Source organism: Corvus hawaiiensis, chromosome 26, assembly GCF_020740725.1.
Source record: "Corvus hawaiiensis isolate bCorHaw1 chromosome 26, bCorHaw1.pri.cur, whole genome shotgun sequence".
In the NCBI taxonomy this organism is placed as follows: Eukaryota; Metazoa; Chordata; class Aves; order Passeriformes; family Corvidae; genus Corvus; species Corvus hawaiiensis.
Window position 1 is genome coordinate 26,893,314 of NC_063238.1, and position 27,673 is coordinate 26,920,986.

The 27,673-nt window shown below is 39.8% G+C and overlaps 1 protein-coding gene across 4 annotated transcripts in view; it reads right to left on the reverse strand.

The window, feature by feature from the left end:
• RSPO2 (R-spondin 2) overlaps positions 1 to 27,673 on the reverse strand; it is a 113,774-nt gene that overhangs the window by 51,790 nt on the left and 34,311 nt on the right. For 3 of the 4 annotated variants that reach the window (XM_048287037.1, XM_048287036.1, XM_048287038.1), the window contains one exon: positions 4,995 to 5,183. In XM_048287037.1, coding sequence (XP_048142994.1) covers positions 4,995 to 5,183 — 189 coding nt within the window. Of the gene's footprint in view, positions 1 to 4,994; positions 5,184 to 24,112; positions 24,134 to 27,673 lie in introns of those variants that run through there. The other variant, XM_048287039.1, reaches the window with a different exon arrangement.

The window sequence follows — 27,673 nt, forward strand, 5'->3', positions numbered from 1 at the left end:
GGAGAGGCCTGGAAGTGGAAGCTGGCGGGGAGAGAGAAAGACAGAATTGGTGTGGAGAAGGAGAAGAGGTGAAAAATTCAATCCTCCAGAAGAAACCCCCAGAGCAATCGCACGCCTTTGACAGGCCTACCACACCTGCAAGACAACGAAGGCAGGGCTGAAAACCGAATCACCAGAACCTGAGGGTGAAGTGAGGGGTGCTCCACTGCTGCTGTTCCCATCTAGCAGAGCAACAAAAGGTCTGTAGGTGAGGGGCAGACACTCGAGCCCTGCCTCTTCTTTCCCTTGTATTCAGTCTGCAGTGTCTCATCAAGGATTTGCTCCCTACCAGACCTCAAATCCCTTCTATTCCTGCTCTGCATCATGTCTCCTTATATCCCACTGGCTCTCCTACCCTCTACTCACAGCCAGGACCTCTCAGACATCCTAACACTCATACAGAAACTCATCAGATACAACCTCAAATTTTCTTTCCAGAGATTCCATCTTACTTCAAAGCAAGCATTAAAGAATTGAGAGACTTATATTTCAGAGGAGGAATCAAAAGCTTAAGAGTTCATAATACAAATTTAGATACAAAATTAAATTTAAACACGTGCATATCCCTTACTGCAACAACAACAAAGAGCATGTGGTCCTGTAAGCAGCTTCTTTTTGTACTGTCATTACAGACAGTGCAACATTATCAAAACAAATACTATCCTTCACCAGTTTATAAGGTGAGGCAAAATAAGCTGAATTTTAGGGAAATATAATGCCTTTGAAATTCAAAATAAAGAAAAAAAAGCTTCATATTGAGATGCATGTACTTCGTATTTAACATACCTTAAGAATAACGTTCACTATTTTCTCATACTAAGTGCAGTATGATGAATTTTAAGGTCAAAAGATATGTATCACAAAAAGAAAAAGTAGTTGCTCATTTGTAAAATATTTTTTTTGCTGATAATAATAATGAAATATCCATATTCTGTAGCATTTCTATTGTTACACTGTCCCTTTCTAAACATAATAAATGTGGTTTACTATCAATCCATAACTCCCTTCATAACAAAGATATTTTGTAGTACACAAAGTGGAAAAGACAGCTGGTCAATTCCTAGTAATCTTAGTAACAGCAGTGATTCACAAGTTCTGCTCCACGTGAAATGCAGACACCAGTGAAGACCAGTTACACATGGGAAAGTGAATTGAAAACATGTGGGGGGATCTGCATGAGTGGAAATCAGCAACCACATGCCCAAGAAAGAGAACTGTCCTGAACTACTGGTACTCAATGCCTGCACTGCTGAGAGCAAAATGATGATATTTTGCAAAGAGAAGCTAGGAAAGGAAGCATGGCATTCCTAAATTGAAGGGTTTGGCAGTTTGGCACTGAAATTGGGTCCTTGCTTGAGGATCCTTGTATTTAAGAAGTCAGAGCAATAGATGATGATTCACTACAGCTAACATTTTCTTTTTGAAAGTCGAATTCGTTCTTTCCATTGAGGCATCATTCCAGAGAAGTCTCTGGGCCCGTAACTTGTGAGGTTGGTTATCCTGGGGAGTGACAATTGTTGCTTGGTCCAAAGCCCTTAACCCTTTGGTTTTTCACACTGAGCTCTGGCTTACAGCACCCTGCTCTTCTTGCCTCAGATCTCTCTGACTCTTCTATAATTTCACCAATCCCCAGACTGTCCCCATGACCGTGACACTCACTCCTTCAAACTCCTGCTCCCATCCCTCTGCTGCTCACGAGAACAGCACTGGTGCTACAGATCTAACTTCACACTGCCATCCTGACATGTCCACTGGCACTCCTCACCAATCTGTCATTGACCAGCAACACCTTCTGTGCAAATTCTCTCCAGAATTTTTTGGTAATTGAACCCCCTGGCTGCTACGACTGCACTGGCTACAACAGTCTCAAAAGGTCATATGCTCTACTATACCACGTAAGTATAGTTCAAGCAACAACATATTAATGAAGTCCTGCTATTTTAACAATGTTAAAAACATGAATTACCTTTCTTAATGCATTGAATTAACTACACATTTAATAAATGCTCAATTTGTTTAAAAGCTTTTCTTTATCTTGTTTTTACTGAAGGTGAATGGAAGGGGAAACTACAATGTTTGGCTCTCCCAGGAGAAAGAGGGTGAACCTAAACAAGTGAAGTAGCCAGCCAAAGTTGAAGTGAGCTGTAATTTCTAACCTCTGAGTAGTTTCTCCTCCTAAAATGATAAAGGTTACTACGGCCACAGACTAAGTTGGAAGGTTCAAGATAGGCTTGATCCATTAATCAGTCCAACCACCGAAGTGACAGGTTTCATCTTACTCTTTAAATACAGTTCTGGTTTTTGCTCATGAAAAATATCTCTTGTTGGAGCAGTTCAGTTCAAAGTCATTAATTATTAAAAAATTATTGGAAAACTAACAAAGCGTAGCTCATCTCTTGGGTGCTCTTCTACAGAAGAGATTCAACACTTTCCAATTTCATGTCCAAAAGGACTGCATTCTTATACTTCAGTGTTCAAGGTGGAAATCATATCCAGCAGGAAACTCTACATTGATTTCTAGAGACAAGCATTCTCAAATTTCATAATTCACTGTTACGAGAAAAACAGTCTAGAACCACTTAGCAAATTCTAGGCACACATACTGCTTAAAGATAGAAAAGAAAATTTGTCTTGAAATCCAAAATTTCCATCATTTTAGAGCCACTGCACTTGGCTGTGGTATTTATTGTGTTACATTTGGCACTAATAATGCTCGGCTTTTAAAATCAAGACAACATTTTCCATAAAAATGCCTTCTATAGCTTCTCTAACAAAAATGGGAAAGTGTTCCAGTAATAAAATGCTAAACAGGTTTTGTATCTATAAAGACAATAATAGGGAAGAAATTATTTCAGTTTATGTAATTCAAGCCCTTTAACTCCCATAAGGATTTTAACATAGCCAAAAATTGTATTATTTTTAGCTGAGATAATACTATCTGAGAAATGGAGTCTGTAAGCATACGTAAGAATATCTAAGATCAAGCAGGAAGAAACATATTCTATTTTTAAGGATGTTTATTTCAACTCAGCTTCAATCCACAAAATGTCTGTGTGCCCACAATGTGCAAATGAAGATCATCAAACCAAGAAAAAAAGGGAAGTGATTTATAAATACACCAGTGAGCAGTTACACTAACATAAAAACATACAATACAGAAATCATCAGAGGGTAACCAGGACCAGTCTATAAATGTAACTGCCTCATTATTCTCACAGGCAGAGACTGTCAAAGGCATGAGGGTGAGATAAATATCAAGTGCTCAACACATGCCAGTATAGGTTGCACACAACTTGCATTTACGCTTTTCAAAATCAATCCTGTAATTCAGGAGAAAAGGCCACTTTCCATAAGCGGTAAAACCAAAAAAATATTACATTGAATTCACCCTTCACCTTCTGCAATTAGCTGTTCTCCTTTTCTTTTTTGTTTTCTTTTCTTTTGTTTTCTTTTCTTTTCTTTTCTTTTCTTTTCTTTTTTCTTTTCTTTTCTTTTTTCTTTTCTTTTGTTTTGTTTTCTTTTCTTTTCTTTTCTTTTCTTGAAAGTAAAGAATACTGCCAATACAGACTACTTTGCCTGTCTCATAAGCGCAGTACAGGCTAATACAGATAAATTAATCTATTTCCTAAACCTACAAATATATTCATAAACATTTTTTCATGTGGAAGTATTTACAGTCGAGTTTTGAAAGGTTTCACGTAGAGAAGTTGTTGAATTCACAAATGTGTCATGAAAATTAAGGCCAAGATTCTAAATTACTTTACGGAATGGATACATAAACCATATACTGTCTCATTCAATTTATCAAAACTTAACCACCTGGTACAGATTAGGCAGCACTCTGCAATATTACACAGCACTTGAGAAGAATACTATATCCAGGGAGCCCATGCAGGGAATGGGAAGAAAGAGATGGGATAGTTTGGGACAGGTCCAAGCATGGCCATAAGTGCTCTTCATCCAGCCCAGACTGCCACTGCGTGACCTCATGTGAGTCTCAAGACTGTGTGATGTGGAAACCAGCACATGCTTTCTCACAGCTCGGTGTTGCCAATGACATGGCACAGCATTAGAGGAAAGGTGCCACACATTTAACAGACACTTGATTATTGCAGGAAACAAAGAAAAGCTATTTCTCACTTCAGGTTCTTATGTCAGGTGACCTGATTCTGGCTAGACTATGACAAAAACATTCCCTCTCTAAACAGGAATTAGAGGTAACAGCAATGATTAATAATCCATATGGGTAATACTCCACATATGAGCATATGGAAAAATCAATACGAGTCAGCACAACTGCCAGACAGAGGTGAAATAATGTGAGATACCAGAGCACTCAAGGATTTTAACAGTTGTGCTTCTAGGCACAAACATGCAAACAGGGAATCTTGCTGCACATTAGCAGGTTGTAAATTTCCAAATAAAATGCTTCACTAAAAGTGAAAGGTTGTTTGTTTGTTTTTAATAGTGCATCTGTTTTATTAAATTAGCAACACTTACATATTAAAGCATGTCTGGCGTGAGGTGTCTGGTCACCTGAAATTTGTGTGGGAACAAAAAGTATGACAAGAAGCCCACCCATACGTTAGTGTTTATACTGACTTCTACCTACATGTTAAATTCATTCTTAATCCTTTTTATTTTCATATAGTGGGAATTTGTTTCTTAAAACTAGGACTATCTGATTGAATCATATATTTTTTCCTAAATTAACCTTCTAATTAAACCAATAATAATAACAAAAATACAAAATAGGTCAATTCATCAACTATTTAATCTGCTGAATGTTATATATCTCAGAATGAGCTGGGACCTTCTTTAGGAAAGAGGTTTTATGATGATCTTGAGACATCTGTGAAAATAAAACTCTGTTCCACAACATATCGCCTTAAAAACTGAGCATGAATTATGGCCTTCCTACAAAAGTGAGTGTAAGGGTTCAAAAAATAACTCACTTGAACATCTGTTCATATCTGGCGTTCGAAGTCCATAGTACCCCGATGGGCAGGAATGCAAGCATTCACCGTACTGCCTCATCCCTTCTCTTCGCAGGAAGAAGAATAACTTGTGTTGGCATCTGATGCACCCGTTATCCTTTGAACAAGATAAGCAACCTTTGCAAATTGGATTTGGTCCATAGTTAGCTGCAAAATAAGAAGATAAATTACACTTCAAGATCATTTGAAAAGCATTTTGGCTGGAGGTCCTCTATCCTCTAAAGTGTTACTCATCTTTTGCATGACTACAAAAAGTTTCAAAAGGAGGGTTCTGAAAGTACACTCACTTTCAGACATCTATCTACACTGGCACTGAATAAAAAAAAATGCAATCTCTACATTTTAATTATATGTAGGGCAATTTAATGATTTTACACACATTTAAAACACAGGCACAGGGAAGCAGAGACCAAGCTTTATAAAGTTCACAGTATACAGTTAATTAAAAATGCAATGCTGGATTCTAGTTTGAAACTGGGGACATAAGCACAAATCAGCAACAAACTATAAGAACTTCAGCACCCTGATGTACGCACATGGAATGATATGCCCATGGAAATCAAGCAACACCACTGACACAATTTCTGATTTGTGAAGTGAGCAATATTCAGAGTACAGAAATCTCTGCAGAACACGTACAGCACTAGTAATGTGTGCTGTCCCCTAGCTCTCAGGGTCCTAGAACAGATGTCTTCTTGCAGACTCTTCTTGATCTGAGTATCAAGACAAATTTTTCCAAGAAGAGTAGCAGTTTTAAGTTCTAAGAGCCTTTTTCTACAAAGTTTTACCCCAAATGGGCTGAAAACCATATGCACAGACATTACCAAAGGAGCATTTAGTGTAGATTACCATTTTGGGTCACCAAGTGCTGTGCATTCAAGTCTACGCTTTGATTTTGTTGGATTATTTTCTTTTTTTCTTTTAAATTACTTGGCTGATAACTGTAACACAAACTTCAGCCACATCACTCTTTGCTCTTATGAGCTTTTATTTTCCTGCCTTTCTGCAGAGCTGCAGAACACTCCTTTGTTCCCATGGGCTGTCTAGTTGTTCTTGCCGGGTCAGCACTGCAGGTTAGCAGAGGGAGGATGGCTCAAGATATTCCTGAAATCAGCATAAACAGGTCTGTTTAAAATATTAAATTGGCTACAGGTCTTCACAGAAATTTGCCAGTTCAAACCTGATTTACTAAAAACGAAAAAAAAAATATTATGCAACAAAGGAAAGTGTCTTTGTGATCTCAAGAGGTTTTTAATAGAGGCCACCCAGAGAGCAGCTCACTAAAAGGGCCTATGTTTAATTGTTATATTTTTAAATATTTAAAAGTATTCACACCCTAATGTAGTGATCTGGTACTTTTACCCTGTATGGCTGGATAATTGAGGTTGTTCAACTGATGACTTCACCACCAGAGTCAGGAAAAAAACAAGGAAAAGCCCACCACCCTCTGGAACCAGTAGCTGATAAGCTTTACTCTCACCTTCACACATCTGCACACCACATTCCAATTCCTTCTCTGCTCCCATCCCCCATACAGGACTCACTAAGTTCAGCATGACAGCATTCAACTCCGATCTTGTACAAATAATCCTAGTGGGTGGCAGGCAGGACAAGAAGTGAAGCAATATGGTGTGAAACAGCTCAGTCAGTGGGACACTTTCTGAGTGTTGGAGTCCTCTGCTACCAGTCTCACTAGGTGAGATCCTTGTTGATGGGAAAAGCATCCTTACCCTTTGTGGTATATGTATGGTTCTTCAGCACACTGTTAACCCTTTTGTAATGAGACACCCTAACAGACCAACTGCCTTACACTCCTAACACTGTCCCCATCTCCTGTTGCCCAAAAGACTTGAGATACAACTTTTCCTACAGTTCATCTTGTAACTATTTTCATTCACAACCCACTTCTTCAAAGACATACCAGAAGAGAAACAAACAAATGATGAGCTAGGCATGAATGCATCCCTCATCTCACTGTTGGCAGGGACTGCCTTACTGTAACCACATCAAATAGTATGTGACCATGTACTCCAAAGCAATTGTCGTTTAACACATGGTGGGCAATCCTGTAGACTTCTGACTTCTCTTTTAGTCTCCTGGGATCTCACCCTCAGGAAATCTTTACCTCCAGCTTATTCAAGGTTCCTCAGAGAAGCCTTTATCAAAAGAGTTAAAAGGAACAAAGCAAAAGCAAGGATGCAAGATGCCTGAACTTATTCACCACTTAGAGTGGTTTTGCAGTTCAAAACAGCTGAAATCATGTATATGTTTTTGACTTAGGGCCAAGGCAATTGCTGAACAGCATGAATATAGCTAAGGGCTACTATATATATATGTATATATACACACACATATATATGGATATATATGGGTACAGATAAAGGCTATACATGTGGATATAGCGAAAGGGAACAAAACAGCAGGCCTGCTGGCAACAGACAGGGTAAACCTGCCTCAAAGGGAGAAAAAGATCTTTGCACAGGAGTTAGCAGGGCTCACTGAAAAAGCTTTAAAGATATTTGAAGGGAGAAAAGGATAAAACAAGGCTCACTAAAGTCTGGGAGCAGTACACCTGTGTCTGAGGGACAGGGTACTAGCAAGGTCTGTCAGTCTGCCATCTCAGTGGAGGCAGGGGTGTTTTGGTTCTCTAGAGCTTAGTGATGGTGAGGATAGGGTTGAGTGTGAGTAAGAATCAGGGGGAAGGCCAACAAGGCAGGTATCATGGTGGGAGTCTGTGACAGACCTCCCAGCCAGGATAAAGAGGCAGATGAAATACTCTGTAAGTAGCTGGTGATGGTTTTAACTTACATATTTTTCAAATTCTGTACTGCCTAGTGTGTAACTCTGAAGTTTCTTGTAGCCTTTTTACTTCTGCTCTCTCATGCTACGTAGACGTAACAAAGCCTCTCCAGGCCTGCTCTCCAAAGACACTCAGACCGTCCTAGGCCCAAAAAGTATAAACCAAAAGCCTCTAAAGGGAGGGGTAAGCTTGGGGAAATTACATCATTAACTGAAGCTTTAATTGAAGAATTAACCCTGATATGCAAATGAACCAAACTTATAAAAGTGTGAAGAACTCGTGGCCTGTTGTCCATCTTGGGGTCCATCTTGGTAATAGCCCCTGGCTCCCCAGGGGGTACCTTTGAAGGCCTTTCAAATAAATACTTACTTTTATTCCTTTACTCCTGTCTAGTCTCTGTTTCTGGGAGGCCTCACTGTGAGACATCTAACAATCACTCACCCTCAAGACCAGTCTTTTTCTGGTACCCAGCCCCCTGAACTGGAAGAGAGGGACAGAGAGCAGAATGAAGCCTTCACAATCCAAGGGGAAATGGTCAGCAACACCACTTAGGCCCATCCAATTTTATGTGGATGAAATTCACACAAGGATACTGAGGGAGCTGGTGGAAAATCATTTGCTGATCAACCAGGGAGGTCCCAGCTGACTGGAGGTTGGCCGATGTAACACCCATCTACAAGATGAGTCAGAAAGAGGATAAGGGAACTACAGGCCATCAGTCTTACCTCAGTGCTGGGGAAGGTCATAGAGCAAATCATCTTAAGTGTCATCATGCAGCACATACAGGACAACCATCTTATCAGGACCAGCCAGCATGGTATGAAAGGCAGGTCCTGCCTGACTGACCTCATCTACCTCTATGACAAAGTGATCCACATAATAGATGAAGGAAAGACTGCAGATGTTGTCTACATGGACTTCAGTAAAGCCTTAGACACCATTTCCCACAGCTTTGTCTGGGAGAAACTGGCTGCTCATGGCTTGGATGGGTGTACTCTTCATTCAGTAAAAAACCATGCCGGATGACCGGGGTTAGACAGTGGGGGTAAACAGAGCTGGCAGCTGGTCACCCATGGTGCCCTCCAGGGCAGAGTCCTGGCACCAGTGCTGTTTAATGTCTTTATCAATGATCTGGATGAGGGGATTGAGGGTACCCTCAGTTAGTTTGCAGATGACATAAATTGGGCAGGAATGTTGATCTGCTGGAGAGTAGGAAAGCTCTGCAGAGGGATCTGGACAGGCTGGATCTGTGGACCAAGGTTCAGTAAGGTCAAATGCTGGGTTCTGCACCTGGGTCACAACAACCCCATGCAATACTAAAGGCTGGGGAAAGAGTGGCTGGAAAGCTGCCCAGTGGCTGAACATGAGCCAGCATGTGTCCAGGTGGCCAAGGCGGCTAATGACATCCTTGCCTGTGTCACAAATAGTGTGGCCAACAGGATCAGGGCAGTGATTGTCCCTCTGTAATGGGCACTGGTGAGGCTGCACCTCAAAACCTGTGCTGGGTTTTAGGCCCCTTATTACAAGAAAGACATTGAGGTGCTGGAGCAAGTCCAGAGAAGGGCTACATTGCTGGTGAGGGGTCTGGAGCACAAGTCCTATGAGGAGCTGCTAAGGGAGCTGGGGTTGTTTAGCCTGGAGAAAAGGAGGCTCAGGGGGCACACCATTTTCTACAACTACCTGAAAGAAAGTCCTTGCAAGGTGGAGTTCAGTCTTTTCTCCCAAGTAACAAGCAAGAGGATGAGAGAAAATGGCCTCAAGCTGTGCCAGGAGAGGTTTAGATTGGGTATTAGGAAAACTTTTTCCATGGAAAGGGTTGCCAAGCCTTTAAAAGGGCTCCTCAGGGAAGTGTTTGAATCACCATCCCTGGAGTTATTCAAAAGATGTGTAGATGTGGTGATTAGGGACAGGGTTTAGTGGTGGATTTGGCAGTGCTGGGTTAATGGCTGTACTCAATGATCTTAAAGGTCTTTTCCAACTTAAACAATTCTATGATCTTGCAGAGCAAAAATTAGGCTCTGGAGCAGATACATATCAGGTGTCCATGTAGGTTTCTTGGCCATCTTCTCTTGTGGATCTCCATGAAAATTCTGATTTCTTGGCCACAAAATGTGTCTAAATTGGACCTATTGTCCAACTTTCCTTTATTACTGCCACATGTTACTCTTCCCAAGCACCTTTTCTATCTGTTTCTGGTAAGATGCCTTTATTGATAACCCTTTCTTTCTGCAGGCAAATTTAATTATGCTGACTCCTCTGGGCTTCAGCTCCATAGAAAAGGAGATAAAAGCATTAAATGATCTTCACTTATCCTATCCTATTATTTGTTCAGGAAATGGATGGCACATCTTCCACAGTTTAAGGCCAACTCAAGATATATGAAAGTGTTCAGTAATATAGTAATTCTGTAAACTGTATAGGTTTCCCAAACTATGACATCTGGCCCCTCCTCCTTCTTCATCTCCTGAGCAGCCTTAATAAATTATTTTCTTATTTCTACACCTGTAGTTTTTTATCCTCTAATAGGAATGTTGTGAGATTCACAACTTGTAAACTATGAAATCCTCAGATATAAGGTATATTGTATTTATTGTTAAATGAACAATTATTTAACTCACACATTGAATTTGGACAGCAGTGTTCAAAATCATCATTTAATTAATGGTTACATATTGATGAATTTCCCTGTTGGTCTCCTAGCTCTTTTCTTTCTTTAGCACATTAAGAAATTAAAAATCACTGAAGAATTATGATGGTATCTTAGGTTACAATGTAAGATGTAACCAAAAGTATGTATTCTATCACCATCTGCATAAGCTGTTAAAGCCAGGCGGGGCAATGTTCTTTGTCTCTTCCATGACACATCCCTGATAACTCCCTGCAGGGGATATCTTCTGCTCATGGGCCATCAAGCCTCACTGCATGACTCATAGAATTACATCATTCCATTGTGAGATGCTCTGCCCAGCGGGAGGAACCAAGCATTCCATCCTGGATACAATCTGAGGTTTGGAACACCACACTTAGCCCTTATCTACTGCATTCCCAGAGGACAAGAGCTACATAACCACCACTGGACGTTCAGAGGAAGACCAGATCCTTCTACAGGATCACTGCTTCAACAGAACATCTATCCTTTCAACAGGACTGCAGCCTCCACTTAATTAGACTGCTACCACCACCCTGACCAACAGGGTGTCAGGTTGTATCCTGACTCTGTCAGTTAAAGCCAGTGTTTCTGTATTATTGACTTTATCTTAATTTTCCTATTAAATTGTAATTCAGACTTGGAATCCCTCACTGGTTTGCTTTCAAACTAGTACAAATGGTAAGGGGAAAATAGTATGATTTGTATGTTGTATTACAGAGAGCAAACTTTGTGAAAGAATCTGAAAACTTCCCATTGTGCTGCTTAGCCATCAAACTGAATAATTTCTGGGTAATCTGCATACAGTAAGTTACTGTAAAGTGTGTATCACTGAATTGGTATTCTTCCACATTGTTGTTGCTTATTTTACTTTCAGAGCTTCATGGGAAGCTCTGAATTCTGCAACCTTTCCGCTACTTCAATTTGTCCCGGAGCCAGGGAAAATCGTGATACGATCTACTAACAAATTACTTGGACAATGAATATATATATGTTAACAAATCAAATACCATAGCACTGGTTTTGGTGTCACATAAGGATGCCATCTTGAAGATACCTACTTAACTGTGCCTCTTTTGCCCCTGTATACATAGGCCATAATTAAATCCCACAAAATCCTCCCTGCCTCGAATTCTCCCCTTCCCATCTTGGTTTCTTAACATAGCAAATCGAATGTATTGTTATCACATACAGCTTTTCCAGTTCGCATATAATTGCTCTTTGAAGAGGAAGTGAACGCCTCCGCCTTCAACAGAAACATCTATACACTTCCTTTTAAATTTCTTCATAACTTTTTATTTTCCCTCTATATTAGACTACAAGAAAAAATAACAAGCTTATGAAATATGTTCTATTACATTCCAGATTACTGACTGCATCACATGCAATGTAAAACATCATGCTGTTCATCCTTATTTCAACCCTGCCTGGAACACCCTCCTCATCTCCGTGTGCCATGCAGGCAGGTCTCCTCCAGCCAAATCCCTCATGGAGACTTGCTCCTTCCACAAGGCCCACAAATGTTAACCAGTGTCAGAGTGCTGCTGTCGTCACATCATAAAACTGAAAATGCACACATGCTCTAAGTTAGCACCATCCTCCGGCTCCCAAAGCACATGATTGCCCTGGTTATCTATTAAGACTGTAAGATCCTTGCAGCAGGAGTAATGTTTTGTACAGCCACATAAGTAGGATCACAGGTGTGAACACTGCATATAAACACAAGCACACACCTTAATACAGGTAACGCATTTTCTATTCGTTCTACTTCTACAACTATAGTCCAGAGCATCTCTATAGTTAAAGAAAAAGCATTTACAGACTTGATTCTCCATGTAGTGCCTTTCTTTTAAATCTGGTATTAACTTTGCCAAGTTTGGAAAGGTTACTTGAGAACACAGACTAGTACCCAAACACTGAATGAAACACTTCTGAACCCTAAGGGTGTTCAAAGTTTCATGGTTTGAATCCATACCAAGTAAAATCAAATGTCAGCTAATTACTTTAACTCTTGTCTAGATCAAATGTATTTAAGCCACATTGCTGAAGCAGTTTTAAGTGAGTTGTTATGACTATTTGAAATCACAAGAGAATCAACAGTACAAAATTAGTCTAGCCTGTTCCCCACAAGAATACAAGTTGTTCTGTAAGTAAGAGAACTTAGAGCATCCGATTTTCTGTTATCTTACTGTCCTGCAGCCCATACCACAACTGTTTCAAATTTGTGTCTTTCTTGTATACCCATTTGTTGGGTGCCACAAAGCTCTTTTGAACCTGGTGCTTCAGCTCACCACAAGAGCCTGGTATTTTTATGCTTCCGTAAAAACCAGGCTGAAATAGACAAATGAATCAAAAACCAGTTGGAGAAAGAGGAGATCCTGGCAGAGAAACAAGCAGTAGAAAAGTCATTCCCTAGACAACATTTCTTTAGAGAACAAGGCTAACATGCTCACTATGTCCCTAACATCACTTGCTATCTGGTCACTGGGTCACTCTTTGGCAGTCTTTGGTCTTTTGAGCTCTCTGAAGTCAGAAACTGGGCTTGCTGATGCACTGGCCATCTTAATGACACTCTCACCCTAACTGGGATTACAGCCACAGCACTGCTGGCAACTGGATTTTAGTACAGATCTAGCAGAAATGTCTCCAAGACACAACTGTAAACATGAGATGTGCAGACAGGACTCACAGGAGGTGAGGAACTAAAAGACCACTACAAGCTGCACTTTTTGCAAAATAGTAGAATTCATAATCCTGAATTCAATTAATGCTATGAAGATATCCCATACCTATCTCAATAAAATACACTCATGCTTGGCATATGTCTTCAGGGCACCAAGGAATGGAACAAAAAATACAGCTTTATAGATAAACCAACACAACGCAGTATACCAAGGTACTAAGACTCTAACACTGCAAGTTCACTACAGTGGAAAAACATCTGATGGGCTATGAACAGAAGCTGGCCAAGAAAAATACCTATTTTTCATGAGAACTTTGTAAAAGCAAAGGTAAGTTTTAGGCAGAAAACTTCAATTAAAAAAAAAAAAGAGACGAGTTTGTTTCTAGTAATTATCTTTAAGAGAATTTAAAAATTCAAGGTCAAAGGGGATTTTTATGAACAATTAGGCCAACGACCTGTACAAATAAGCCACAGAACTTCTGCTTTACTGAAACATATCATTTAAGAAACCATTCAATCTTAATTTTTAAATTGTCAGTGGTAAGGAAACCACCACAACCTTTGTTAAGATATCATAGGGGCTAATCACTCACACTGTTGAAAATGTGCAGTGGAATTTTGAACTTCAAGGATGAACCACTGGACCTTTTTATATCTTTGCCTGCCAGTTTGTTAACAGTTTTTCAACATTTTTTTCCCAATGCAGACCCTCTGATCAGGTCAAGTCCTAGCCTTCTCATGGGTAAGATAAACAGAGCAAGATTCCAGAATGTCTCACCACAAGGCAAAATGTCCAGTCCTTTGATCAGTCTCTTACAATTTTATCAACAGGCTTATGGACACTAAAATAAAGCTCAGCATTGGAAAAGCAATTGTACCAATTCCAAATAAAGAAGTGATACAACTTCTCTACTTTTCCTAGATTTTACTCTCCTGTAACATTCCTGTGTTAGGTAAATTTCTTTGACCACAAAGATACTATTTCTCAAGTACCATGTTGCTCTGGGTAGGAAGCAGCCATTTTTTTGTTATACAGGAGATCCTTCTCAGGGCACTGGGCCTTCACTACTCAGGATCATTTTCTCTGAAGCTGTCCACAACTGAGAAAACCCATGTTCCCCACTCTTCCTCTGAAGACAGGTTAACTGTAGGGTGGCATTTCACTTCAATGAGTTTAGTATAAATCTCATCAAGTTTTGCCTGGTTATTATCCCTTCACTTCCTTTGGAGGTCTTCATTATATTTTCAATATCATAATTTTATGCTTAAACTACTCTCATGCTTAAACTTATCAGCTCATTTCATTATCTCATTACTGACATAATGTCCTTCTGGTTATTCTAGTGTAGTCCTCCAAAAGATTTGTCTTCATTCCATCTATATTCAAAAGACAGTGGCCTTTTATTCCACTTCCAAATCAAAACATTTCACTGTTGCTACACAGCTATCCAGCTGAATACTTTCAGGATTTTCTGTATGGTTTTCCCCACCACCATGACATGGAGAATCACTGTGAAGATCAGTTTGATATTACTCTCCTTCAGCACCCTGGCAAGCCTTGAGAAATCATTTACATGTTGAGATACTTTGCAATATTTAGTGAGTCTAGGCATTAGCACCACTGCATACTGACTACAAAGTTCAGAAGTCTACCAATAAAATGGCGTGTGTTGGTTTCAGGATGCTTGGCTACTTAGATGTTTTGAGAACATTACTGATTTTCTTTCCAGCTGAGATGAACTGCTACTGACAGAGATATCTCAGCCATGTTTCATTTCACCATCTGGAGCTTTTAAAGGTCTCTTTCACAGTTCACTTTCTGTATACCTACTGTCATCTGGAAACATTTAACTCCTCTTGGCTTCTTCTGTCCACTGTTCACAGTCTACCAATCCTCATTTGCCTTAACTCCACTGAATGCTGCTTCCTTCTTCTACCTGTGATGTGAATTCTCCTCCACAATTTCTCTCTGTGTAGCTTCTAGACATTTCCTCTTCCCCTGAAAATTGAGCAGTCTGGTTGCTCAGACCTCTTGCATTTCCCCAGTGTTCCCCACTGATGGTACTTGTCTTTCCAGTACGGAAATCCAGAGCTGTCACCAACTTACATTTTATCCATGGGAAGTTCATTCTGTCTACAGGATGGAAAAAAAATACAGACCATTTGTTGCAGGTCACAAATACCACCCCATCACTGCCTTCCTAAAAAAAACAACTACAGAAATAGACAGAGAGAGGAAAGTGTCATACTCCCTGTTGCAATGTCCTAGGAAATATTAGCTTTTATTGGTATTTTCTGTTCACAGATTGACCAGTTTTATTCTAGGTCTTCCAGCTGTGACTAATTCAACACACACACTCAAAACACTGGTGGTAAAAGTTCCAAGCATCACAACACAGAGTGTACTCAGAGACAAAAAAAAAGTAAAATAAAATAAACTAAAAAAAATCCTCCTCCATTGTGTTCATGCAAACAGGACAGATACAGAGCCTGTTCAGAAAAAAAAAACCCAACAACCAAGCCTTACCAACCAACTGGTTCACAAATACCACTCACACGTCTTTTATTTTGAAGCCTAGTTCCCCACTCACTCCCCACCAAGTACTCCTATTCGGTATTCAAAAGCCTTACATTATGCACATTCACGTGTATGTTGCCAATTCCATTTCCAAGTTTTAATTTATAGGCCAATCCATTTCAGATATAGTAGGAAATTGCATTACTCCAACAAATGAACCAGCCACTTCTTTTAATCAACTAAAGTTGTTTTTTAAAGTGGCTGCTTCAGTTGTCATCACACTAAGAAGAGTCCTTCTGAGTTGATAGATTGACGCTTTTTTATAAACCCTACAGTCTAACAATACTGAAATATAGACAATACCTGCCCATTGCTGTACTATTTGCACAGCTCTAGGCAGTTTTGTTTACTCCAGATCTCCAAAGACTTTTTCTTATCTGGCATCTTTGGTCTCTGTAAAAATATTCATGATATAAGCTTTGCATAAACTCCCACTGGGTTCTAGGATATTTTTTAAGTCCCAGACAATGTGATGAAATGTCAGTAGCTTCATGTATAGTAACCTCAAGAAACTCCAAACATAAAACTCAAGGGGACTTTTAACATGCAATACTTTTGAAGGATAACTTGTCTCCCAAATGCTTTTATTTAAATTTTACATTAATAACACTTTCTCCTTTTTACGTCTATAAAATAAAATGTAGAAATCCCCCAAAACCACTCCTTAAAAAGATGCTGCTGTTCTTCCTCAAATCCCAGCAATTCAGACAGGGAGGAAGAGCACCACAATCACTGGTTTTGGCAACAGCACAGATTATTTACATCTGATGATGACTGCACAAATCAAGTGATGGGACAGAGGCCAGACGCCCAGTATGCTCTCCCCCTCAGATTTACCCTAATGTTCAGCTCTCTCTGAAATGCCTTTCATGCAGTGACAGGGTTCTTTTGCCTTAGTGGAAAGATGGCTGGGGGTAAAATCAGAAGAAACTGAGAAGTTACATTCACATCCTTACAGAAGTTGTAATGGTATGAAAATTACAGAGTAAAATGCAGCTGCTGCTCCCTGGATGGAATGCTCCACAATGACTCCCCATACACATGATCTGCAACCAGGAGGGATGGAACAGAGAGTGGAGCAGAGTGGAGACACTGCAGCCAGGCTCAGTAGAAATCCTTGCAGGGAGGGGAACTCGATGGTACTTTGCAGCTGATAAGGTGCACAGCACCTGTCAGCCAGGGGAGATAGGAGAAGATGTCCAGCTGCTGAGTCAGCAAGTGTGGTGAAACTGCTCTCCTCGGATGAACTTGGTTCATTATAACCTAATTATAATACTAACTTCCATCCAAAGTTATCCAACTCCAATATATGACCACCCCTCACTATGTGCTCTATATTTTTTTACTGCATTTTTAAACGCAAAGCAAGATAATTTTACACCACTCTGTAAAAAAGGTATATCTGACTAGAGCCACTCAAGCTCCACCTAAACATAAAGAAATAGTAAGCTGAGAATGAGGAAAAGTTAGGGAAGACTCCATTGTAACTGCTGGGACCAGTCAATGGGCTGAACCTGTTTTCTCCCCCAATGGGATGCCTGTTGGGTAAGAACCATACTCTATTCAGGCTGAATACTTTTATTGGGGAATAGAGATATTGCTTTGAATAAATTTTTGCAGTCAGATCACTGGCAATCCTCAAACCGTAACCTGTTACAATTTTATATAAATAAAGAGTATTATTCCATAAACTGTTAGTGTGAATCCTTCATGGGCACAAGCAGTCACCGGCAGCAGGTAACACACTCAAATAAAGTGGGAAGACCCACTGAGGGGTCTCCTTTGTGCTTTTGGTGTGTGTCCCTGCCTAAGTCAGTCAGACAACCCTCTGACCCAGAAGGACTGTTCAATGAAGGGTCCCTGTAATAGGACAATGACAGACTGGTCAGACACAAGGGTCTTGGCTTTCCTGGGATGCTGACAGACAAATGAAATACTAAGGGTTGAGGAAATCTCCCCTTTTCACAGGACAGTGGCCCAGCAGGCTGGTTTCAATGAAGGAGCAGCTATGGCTCCCTTCCACCAGGCCACCATGCAGTCACTCACCAGTCTCAGTTCTGCTGCAGACAGTGTGTCTCGCCAGGAGAGTGTTGACTGAAGAGCCTGGCTGCTCAGACAGGGAGCCTGCAGGAGCTGACCTTAACCATCTACAGCAGAAATTGTGGGTTTTCAAAACCAATTGCTGTGTCCTCCCAAACAGGTTTTTGAAAAATCACATTCCTCAGCTGAGGCTTTATCTCTTTTTCACTTACATCTACTATGTCTTACCCATATATGAGGCACAGGAGTTCTTTCTAGGCTTTGTATGTGGGAAGAGATATGCAGGGAAGATGGTACATGAAAATCACCATGTTCCCCAGCTTATTTCAAGTGGGCATTTTATTTACCTTCCACTGAAAATAAATTTCATTGGGAAGCATGAGCAGATGCTCAAACAGAGGCTGGTAGTTACATTTCTAATACAGAAAAATAGTCCTGCTTCTTCTAGAAGCAAGAAGAAGTCTACAAGTCTAGAAGCTAGACTTACTATACCTCTTTTTATATAGTGCTGGTGGGAAAGCTGCAAAGGGGAACAAAACTTAAAACAACAAACACTCCTTTACTCTTTCCTCATAACATCATGCTGGTGGGGAGGCCTGGCCAGTAGAGTCCACAAGGCAGTGGTTTTTTTTACCTCTCAGGTGGTTAAAAGTCACTTGGACACCACTCTCAGACTTTTCCATTTCAGATTTTCATACTATAGTCATTCAGAAATGCATAGGCTGTCACAGCCTACTCCTTAATTACAAAATTGCACAGAAATGCATTTCTCCCATGTATGTGTTCTGTACCACTATCTGATAGCACATTGAACAGCAGATTTCATCCAGCATATTGCTGCTGCAAATCAACATCTGGGACACAAATCCTATTGGAACAAAGTCCCAGACTTTAAAAAAGTCATTTTTTTCCAAGCCTTTTAATATCTAGAATATTTCAGCTAGCTGCTGTGAATAAGATTCATCTTTAGTATGCAGGTGAATAAACAGAGATTTAATTTTTCCCCTTTGATGGTGGGTTTACTTTGTCTTCCATTCTAAGTCATAATTTTTTCAAGCACTGAGAACTGCAGGGATCCAACATAGAGGCATTCCAACAAAAACACAGTTCCAAATCCAGATCCACCCAAACCACTGAAGACAAAACAATATTGGCAGCACTGAAGCTATAGACATGAAGATCCAGAACACCCTGCTTAAGACCCAAAGTACAATGATATACAAAAAGACTTTATGCATGATGGGAGATACTTCACTTTACCTTTTCATATTTTTACTGAACAATTCCTAAAAAAGGTGGAAAAGACTGAGGAATAGAGAAAAAAAATGTGGTTAGAGAATGAGTTTATGCAAAGTCTTTCTTTTCACTTCCTGGAAGATGAAATGAAACATACTTTAAAAGTCATAGATATCAAGTGTGGACTCTGAAGCTAAACAACCCATACAGAAATTCCAGCAAAAATAAACAGAGGAAAAGACTAAGTAGTTACTTTCCTTGCTATATTAGCTATCACTAAAGTAATGACTACACCTTAACTATTGATACTGTCACATTTTACTGTTCAACAGAACTGGCACATAAAGGAAATGACAAAGGAAACAAATAAATGCTTGATTGCAGTTGTAAATCTGTAACAGTGAAGAAAATGCCTTATTTCTCCAGATTATATAGCAGTGAACACACTGCTTAGTGTTTCATAAATAGCAAACATCTGAAATAGTGAACAGCATGTAAATGGAGGTTTTGCTTTTTTTATTTTAAAGAACACTATTAAATGGAAAGGTACAGAAAGTGGTAGCCCCTAGGAACGAAGAAATTCAAGGTTTAGATAGCTGTGAATAGTCTGGAAGATTTAATGTCCTTAGATATAAGTAGCTAAGTAGGAAACTTTAAAATGCATGTAAGGTTGTATTCACAATATCAGAAGTTTTGCAGAAGAAATGTTGCACAGGTTTTACATTGAGCAAAGCTAGCTCTGACCTAAGCTTCAGTGGGGGCCTCTACAAGTAGATCTGCTAGATGACCAAGCCTGATGGAGGCAACCTGGGTTTCAGGTTAGGCATCATCATCAGGTTGAGAATGACACGTGGACCACACAGAAGTAAAATTGCTCCTCACAGTACTGTGGAGGACTAAGCCAGTAGTTTCCTGGTAGATATGGTTTGTCTGAAGGGAAACTGAGCTGGGTACTGTGTAGTCACAGCACTGCCTTTCCTCAGTACAGCAGCTGGCAGAGAGTGGGTAATGATTATGTTTGCACTAGAAAACTGATAGCACTTAAGGTTCCAGGTTGGCTTCTTGGGCTGAATGCATTACAACTCAAGCTGAATTTTTGTCAAAACTTTCTTGAAGCACCATGCAGAGAGGAAATACTGTCTTATCCTTGCCCAGGAAGGAAATTCAAAGCTAGATGGATGCTGTGGTTACTCCAAGAGTTACTCAGTTTCATAAGTCCAGGACTCCAAGTGGTATCACAACACTCCTGAACAGTTAAACGAAGGCACAGCCATTTCAAGCCCCAACCAGATAAAGGCCAACTAACGTGGTCTGGCATCACACCTGACCTTGCTTTGAGCAGGAGATTGCTAAGGCAAGTCAAAATCCTGCCAGAGAGGTCACTTCCAGGTTGATTCACCCTGTGGTCCTATGACCTGCATGTGAAGTATCAGATTTCACTTCTTGCCTGTAGAAGGAGGCAGCTTGAGCTACCTGATGTGCAACACACTTTGATGGAGGAGGAATAGATAACAAAGCACATGGGGATATGCAAAGTTTTCTGGATGTCCAGGTATATTCCTTCACACAGGAGTTCCCATGGAGGGAGACAACAAGTATCAATGAATGAAACAAAAAGCATTTTTGGAAATGTGCTGTAACTGCAAATAAGGTAACAAAAAGAATATCTTCACAGCTGGAAGTACCCTTTCCCACACAAAGTGAGTCATCTTAAGAAACAAAAATTGCTCACCAGAGGAAAAGACCTATAGGTAGCAATGCAACTCAGCTCAAATGAGATGAGATACAGGAAAGAACAAGACAATATCCCCTACTGGCCAATAACCAGCTAACAATTTCCCCCAGAGATACCTCTTGAAAAGGGCAGAGACACATTAGTTATAAATCACACACAATTTCATACTTCAGGGCCCAGCCAATACCCTTAAAAGGTTACTAACTTTAACATGAAACCAACAGATATCGTTTCCCAAGAATGAAGGAAACTTACTTTTCTTCCTCTGAATGATCATAGACTGACCATAATGAGGGGCAAATAATATGCTAGATCAAAACTCGTGTCTAATTTATATATGTCTCCAACATACTCAGAGTCAAGCTAGTTATCAGATTACATACAGAATGGAATTTTCTTCCATCAAATCAGCTTAGACTTGCAGCATTTGGCATGGCTGGGACTATATGGGCAATTTTCATCCAGTTAATTCTCACTTTTCCAAGGACCAGAAGTGTTTTGGGGCTGCTTGCTCACTGCTGTAGTCTGTGTGACACATAGTTTAGTAACCTCTGAATTGGAGTGCTTTGTGCCAGTTTGAATCTTTAGTCTGCATACATCTGAGTAAAAGGTAACAACACTTGTCAATGTATGTTAATAACAGTCCTTCCTGGTCGTAATAAAACAAATTATGATTTGCTAATTAAATCACTTTTTATTCCCTTTTATTAAAAAGGCTGTACCTCTGAGAGGAGGAATGAACTAATTAGGGAGCCCTCAGTTTAGGATAAGACACACCTAAGTTCAATCAATAATTTGGGCACAGCTGTTTTTACGACTTGGGTAAATAACTTTAGCCTTTCTTACTCTTTCCTTTCTTACTCTTTCCTCTCTTAAAAGTGAGATAATAGAATTTCACTATCTCTGACAGTGGCTTAAAGTAAGAAGTTACATGGGCTTATATTTTATTTTAAAAAGAGGGGGGGAGAGAGAGAAGAGTTCAATCTATTAAAAACAGAACAATTTCATTTCTGGAGCATTTCATAAAAGAGAAATGAATCCTCCAAAGTTCTCTATCAGTTCTCAAAACATTTCATCTTAGAAACCATCAGATGTAAAAATTACAAAAGACACTGAAAAAAACAGCTATTGAAAAATGCTGAAAAATTTTCAAATGAGGCACTGCAAACCTGGCAGCTAAACATATATTCAAACAGGGTTTCATTTTCAACATTGCTGTACATGAACGGACTCCAATCATTTTGGCTAAGACAGTAGAAGTCAAGAATGCTCCAGTTGTAAGTGTCCAGTACAGTTTTCTGAATGATAAATGTTTGTTGGCAGTTTTCCAGAAAGAAAGGATGGTGTAGTACAGCCTTGGTGCAACTATGGTCTTTAAGTCAACTTGCTAAGTCATACCACGATTATAACTCCCATTATGAGACATTTTGACTCAAAGTAATTAAATGGAAGAAAGAAAAATTCTCTTCCCACTAAAAGCAGATGATACGTGTTTTCTGTAAAGATAGGCAAAAACTCTTTCTCAAGAAAGCCTGTGGAGAACCCAAATAACATCATTTGAGTAAAGAAAATCCTACCCACACTGTTATTTAACTAGAGAAGCCTAAAAATTAATAGTACTAAACATGCTCTCCTATTTGTCCAAATTCCCATATTAAGACCTAAAAAAAAAAAAAAATTAACATTCTTCATCCACAAAACTGCGTAATAAAAAAAGCCTTCATGTGGGTAGGTCTCAGCTTTAAAATAAGAAGTCAAAATGACCGAGAACAAATTTACTTCACTGCATGTGAAATGAAATCTCGTGTCCTGGGAAGGAGAGTGCACTGAAATGACCCCTAAAAAACATGTTTTCTTCACAGTTATTTCATAGGAAGAAAGCAATATATTTAAATTCATTTCTCACTTTGTAGCTCAGACTTAGTTGCGTTTTTTTGTTTCTAAGATTTTTGGGGGTATTTGTAACACATAAAGCTGCAGCTGAGAATCACAGGGACATTTTCATCTCTACCACCAGAGGCATATTTTCAGGAAGTCATAACACTTTTTTGGCCTCTGAAAAAACATCATTAAACACATTTCTATTAAAATGTATATTTGAACACTTTACTTAAAATGAAACCTCAAGATACATAATCTCTATGGTATTGGGGTTTTTATTTGTTTGCTTTTATTGTTTTCCTGACATTGTGAAGCATACAGAAAACAGGCTATCCTAACCTGAAGTATATTTTTTTTAAATTGAATAAATTATGCAGTTACAATATTCTTCAAAGAACAGTTCCTCTCCAAAACGTGACTGCTAAACCAACAAAGTGCTGTTCCACAGCTGAGTCGCAAGACTTTCCAGAATAGTTTGCTCAAGTTATGAGCATGTGTGTGCATCTGTGTACATGCACACATATACACATGCATTTATACTCCCTGCCAAAACCAGCCCTACAAAACAACTAATTAAACAATGTCATAAAAACTGCTTGTATTCCCTCAACGGTTTTGTACTCCCTATGCTTTCTATTAAACTACTTAAAAAACACGGCCTTCATAATCAAAAGATTAAAGTCAAAGCAGAATTTAGGTTGCAATTTTATTCATTATTCTTTAAATCTACAAGATTTTTTTGTCACAATGCTGACTTTGCAAAGCCAACAAGACAAACAACCACCTTTTAACACTATGGAGCTAGAATGACAGAGAATGAATGCAAGACAGTTCCAAAGAAGATCTTATCTTGTAAAAGACTTTTTGTAGTTACAAGGTAATATTATCTATTTTTTTAATTTGAAATATAAGCATCATGCCTCAACATAGCACTATTCACTGTTACCTAAACACACATTTTCAGCAGCTAATATTACAATCACTAAGATAAAGCATAACCCTAAACATGAGGCAACTCCTAATTTTTCTTATGTAAGTAACATCACTGTCTCCTTACAGGCAGGGTCATGGGACAAGACTCACTGAGATCAAGCATCTGACATCATCTCCACAAAGGGAGAAGGCTGGCAGCATCAAGCCCTGTACAAACAGCAACTGCCAGTGCCACCACATGGAGCTGTGAACTCCGGAGTCTGCACCTCTGCCTCCACACTGGGCATTACAGCCAGCCAGTGGTGACAAGCTCGTGATTACAGTCAACCCTTTACCTGCCTCCAGCAACTACCTCTTTCCACCTGAGTAGGAGCATTGGCCCATGTGATTCTGACTCTGAATTTGGAGCAAATTAGCAAATCCAAGTTAACTTTGGTGCTTTTTTCATTTAAAAAAAAACTTATCTTAGAGCTTCCTGAACATAAAATGAAACAGATAAGTATCTGATCACGATAAAAGATAAAGTAGATGATTTAGAATTACCATGGCAAATGCAGGAGAGATAATCATGTGTGATTATCAGAGTCAAATATTTCACTGCAGCCAGAGGAGAAAACTGGATCTTGAAAAAAGCTTCCCCTCTCTGCAAGCTTTCTGTAGGGATTGTTTGATGATGCAGTGCAGTCAGGTCAGAGTAGGATTCTGGCCAAAATATATCAAATCTCCTGCAAAGAGGGAATGAAAGGGGAGAGGGAATAGGGATATATATATATACACACACATATATATAAATAATGGCACCTTACTATGCCCATTCTCTCCTCCTCCTCTCCTCATATACACATATCACCATTCCCCACGGGGCTATTAAACTCAGTGTATAGCCCCTTAAAATTACTATAACCATCTGATTTTTATAACTTCCCACTCCAGGCTTTCATTAACCCCAGACTCACTTGATGCCAAGTCTTCCTTCCTGGAGCACCAAGGCTATGTGTGGAGTCCAGCTGGCGAGTCAGGGAGACGTTGTAAATTGGAAGAATGTGCTGGAGCTACTTAAAGTTGTGGTGAACCAAAGGAAAAGGACCAATTGCACAAAAGATTTAGGAAATGGATAGAAGGTGTTAAAATATCTATCAAGTGCTTAATTTGTGAAATGACATCCAGAGCACAAGAAAACCTATCACTAAAGACAAACCAAAATCACTCACCCAGACCTGATTCTGCACAGTGACCCATAAAAGCAGACCCCAAACAGCCACCATATACCAATCACCATGAATTTCCTGACTTTTAGAAATGCAGCACCGACAGAAAACAGAAGATCTCCCAATCTTGTTGATGTGCCTCTTATTTCAAAGCTGCCAGACTTTAATTGCTTTCCAGCAACAACCCATGCCTTCGCTGGGCACATATTTTTATAGCCAGTTATAGCTCCCTATCTCCAAATGGAAACACTGACAGGTTTCTAATTCCAAAAATATTATCAGGAACCGTAACAACATGAGTCTGATTTAAAACATAACCTGTGACCTCAAAAGTCATTCTTAACACTGTGTTTTAACATTTTGTGTGCTTTTCCAGGGTTGGTTAAATGTAAAAATTAGAAACTGAAAAAGAATCCCAGGTGCCAAAAGAACAGTTTTCCCTCACTCTCCACTATGGTTCTCATTGAACAGCTGCTTCCTTCATCTCCAAAGCTGGAGAGAAAAACATAATTGTGGCATATACCTGCACAAAAACATGCTTAGTTCTGCTTTGTCACAAGCACTGTAAAACACATTAATTTTACTTTAGATTTCAAAAATTGTTCATATATGAAAAAACAGACAGAAGGACACATGAACAATTTCACAGAACCACAGAACCATTTGGGTTGGAAGGGACTTTTAAAGGTCATGTAATTCCAACCCCCTGCAATAATCAGGGACATCTTCAACTAGAGCAGGTTGCTCAGAGCCCTATTCAATCTGACCCTGAATGTTTCCAGGGCATCCACCACCTCTCTCAGCAACCTGTTCCAGTATTTCACCACCCTCATTATAAAAAACTTCTTCCTTATATCTAGTCTGAGTCTACTCTCTTTTAGTTTAAAACCATCATCCCTTGTCCTATCACAAACATGCTTCTTATGTTGGGGGCCCCAGAGCTGGATGCAGCACTCTGGGTGGGATGTCAGCAGAGTGGAGTAGAGGGGCAGAAACCCCTTCCTTGCTGGCCACACTGCTATGGATGCAGCCCAGGACATCTTTGGCTTTCTGGGCTGCCAGTGCACATTGCTGGGTCATGTCCAGCCTTTCATCCACGGCACCCCCAAGTCCTTCTCAGCAGGGCTGCTTTCAATCTGTTCATGCCCCAGCCTGGATTAATACTGGGGGTTTGCCCCAACCCACGTGCAGCACCAGCAGTTGGCCTTGTTGAACCTCATGAGGTTCCCATGGGTCCATGACTCAATCTTGTGCAGGTCCATATGGATGGCACCCCTTCCCTCAGGCATGTCATCCACCCCTTACCACTGACATCCATTGGGACATTAAGTTGTGGACCACACATGCTCTTCACAGCACTGCAGCAGTTTATCTACAGACAGCTCTAACTAGATTCTGAAAAAGTTGCCTCAAAACCAAACTATCTCACATGCAAAATTATCTGATTATGCAAACTCACACAAAATGTTCTGATTACACTAACTCACTCACAAAATAAACTTTAATGCTAGAGACATGAACTCTGCCCCACTAAAATTCAAATAAAATCACCAAAAATGCTTGACTCTGCAAACAACTGATCTGCCAATTCAATAACAATTGTGCAACAGAGAATTGATTAGAAGAATTATATAAAGAAGAAGAGAGTTTTATATGTCACACTATCTGTCTACACCACTAGTTTGATGACTTTCTGAATAAAGTTTTTTAGGTATTCTGTTCCCTAACTACGTAACTCTTTATCTAAATCTACCTAATACTTCAAAATCCTATGATATAAAAACAGTCATTTCCATTTGCAGGGATGTTGAGAAAATATTATTCCGCTTTACAGAAGACCTTCCTGTTTCAAAATCAGGCTTCATTCCAGTGCAGAATAACATAGGAATAAATAATTCAAAGATAAGCCTAGTTCTGGTGCTGCCCATCTGACAAGAGTATTTCATTGTACCAGGAGCAGGAACACAGGCACTTGGGAACTGGCATCACAGGGCATCCCAGGTACTCACACCCTTCCAGAATATTTAAGGCTAAGGGGAAGCCCACATGGCTCAGCACCAGGACACACCAGTCTGCTCTCCCCACTGTGCCTGGGAAGTCAGTGGAGAAAGCAGCCAAAATCCTGACAGCCCTGGAATGCCGTGGTAAAGTGAGAGCTCCAGCGCACAGGAGCTGCCGCAATCACCACTCCAAGCTCCAGCCTCCACAGCATCTTTCCCGACTAAAAAATACTGCCCCAGGGAAGCCCATCAGACTAAGAGGGATTCATATGCCAGTGGTTTCTGCAGTGATTCCAAGACGGTCTAGACTTAGTTGCATGTAATGACCTGCTGACTGACAATACTTAAGTACACCCACATTTATTTGTCGACTAACAGCCTTCCAGCTATTGTGCTCAGTAGTAGCCGTGTCTCCTTGACTCTCTGGAAGCAGACAGGCTACAGTAGAGTGCAAATACATACACAGTGCATATTTCAAAACCAGCTTACTTCTTAACCACTCCATTAAATTTTACTTTGTTCTACACCCCTCTTGCTCAGTAGATGATAAAAGATATAGAATTAAGGAAATCTGACTTACAATCAGAAGAAATTATAACTATTACTAGATAAGTCACCTTAGAGCTGAAACAGCACATTGGGAAACACAAATTAAGAAGTCACTTAGGATATATTTTACTGCTGAACTTACTGGTGTAAGACTAGAGAACATGTATTTATCAATACATGGTCTACACAGAAGTTCAAATACAACTACCATCTCCTTCTAAAAGCTGTCTGAACTCTCTGTTTTCCTTAAGAAAAAAATGCCGTAATTACAGCTTCCTCCAACTGTAACACTCTTAGCTCTTAAATCCTTAGTTTTACTGCCAGTAATTAAAAAGTGTATGGTTTCT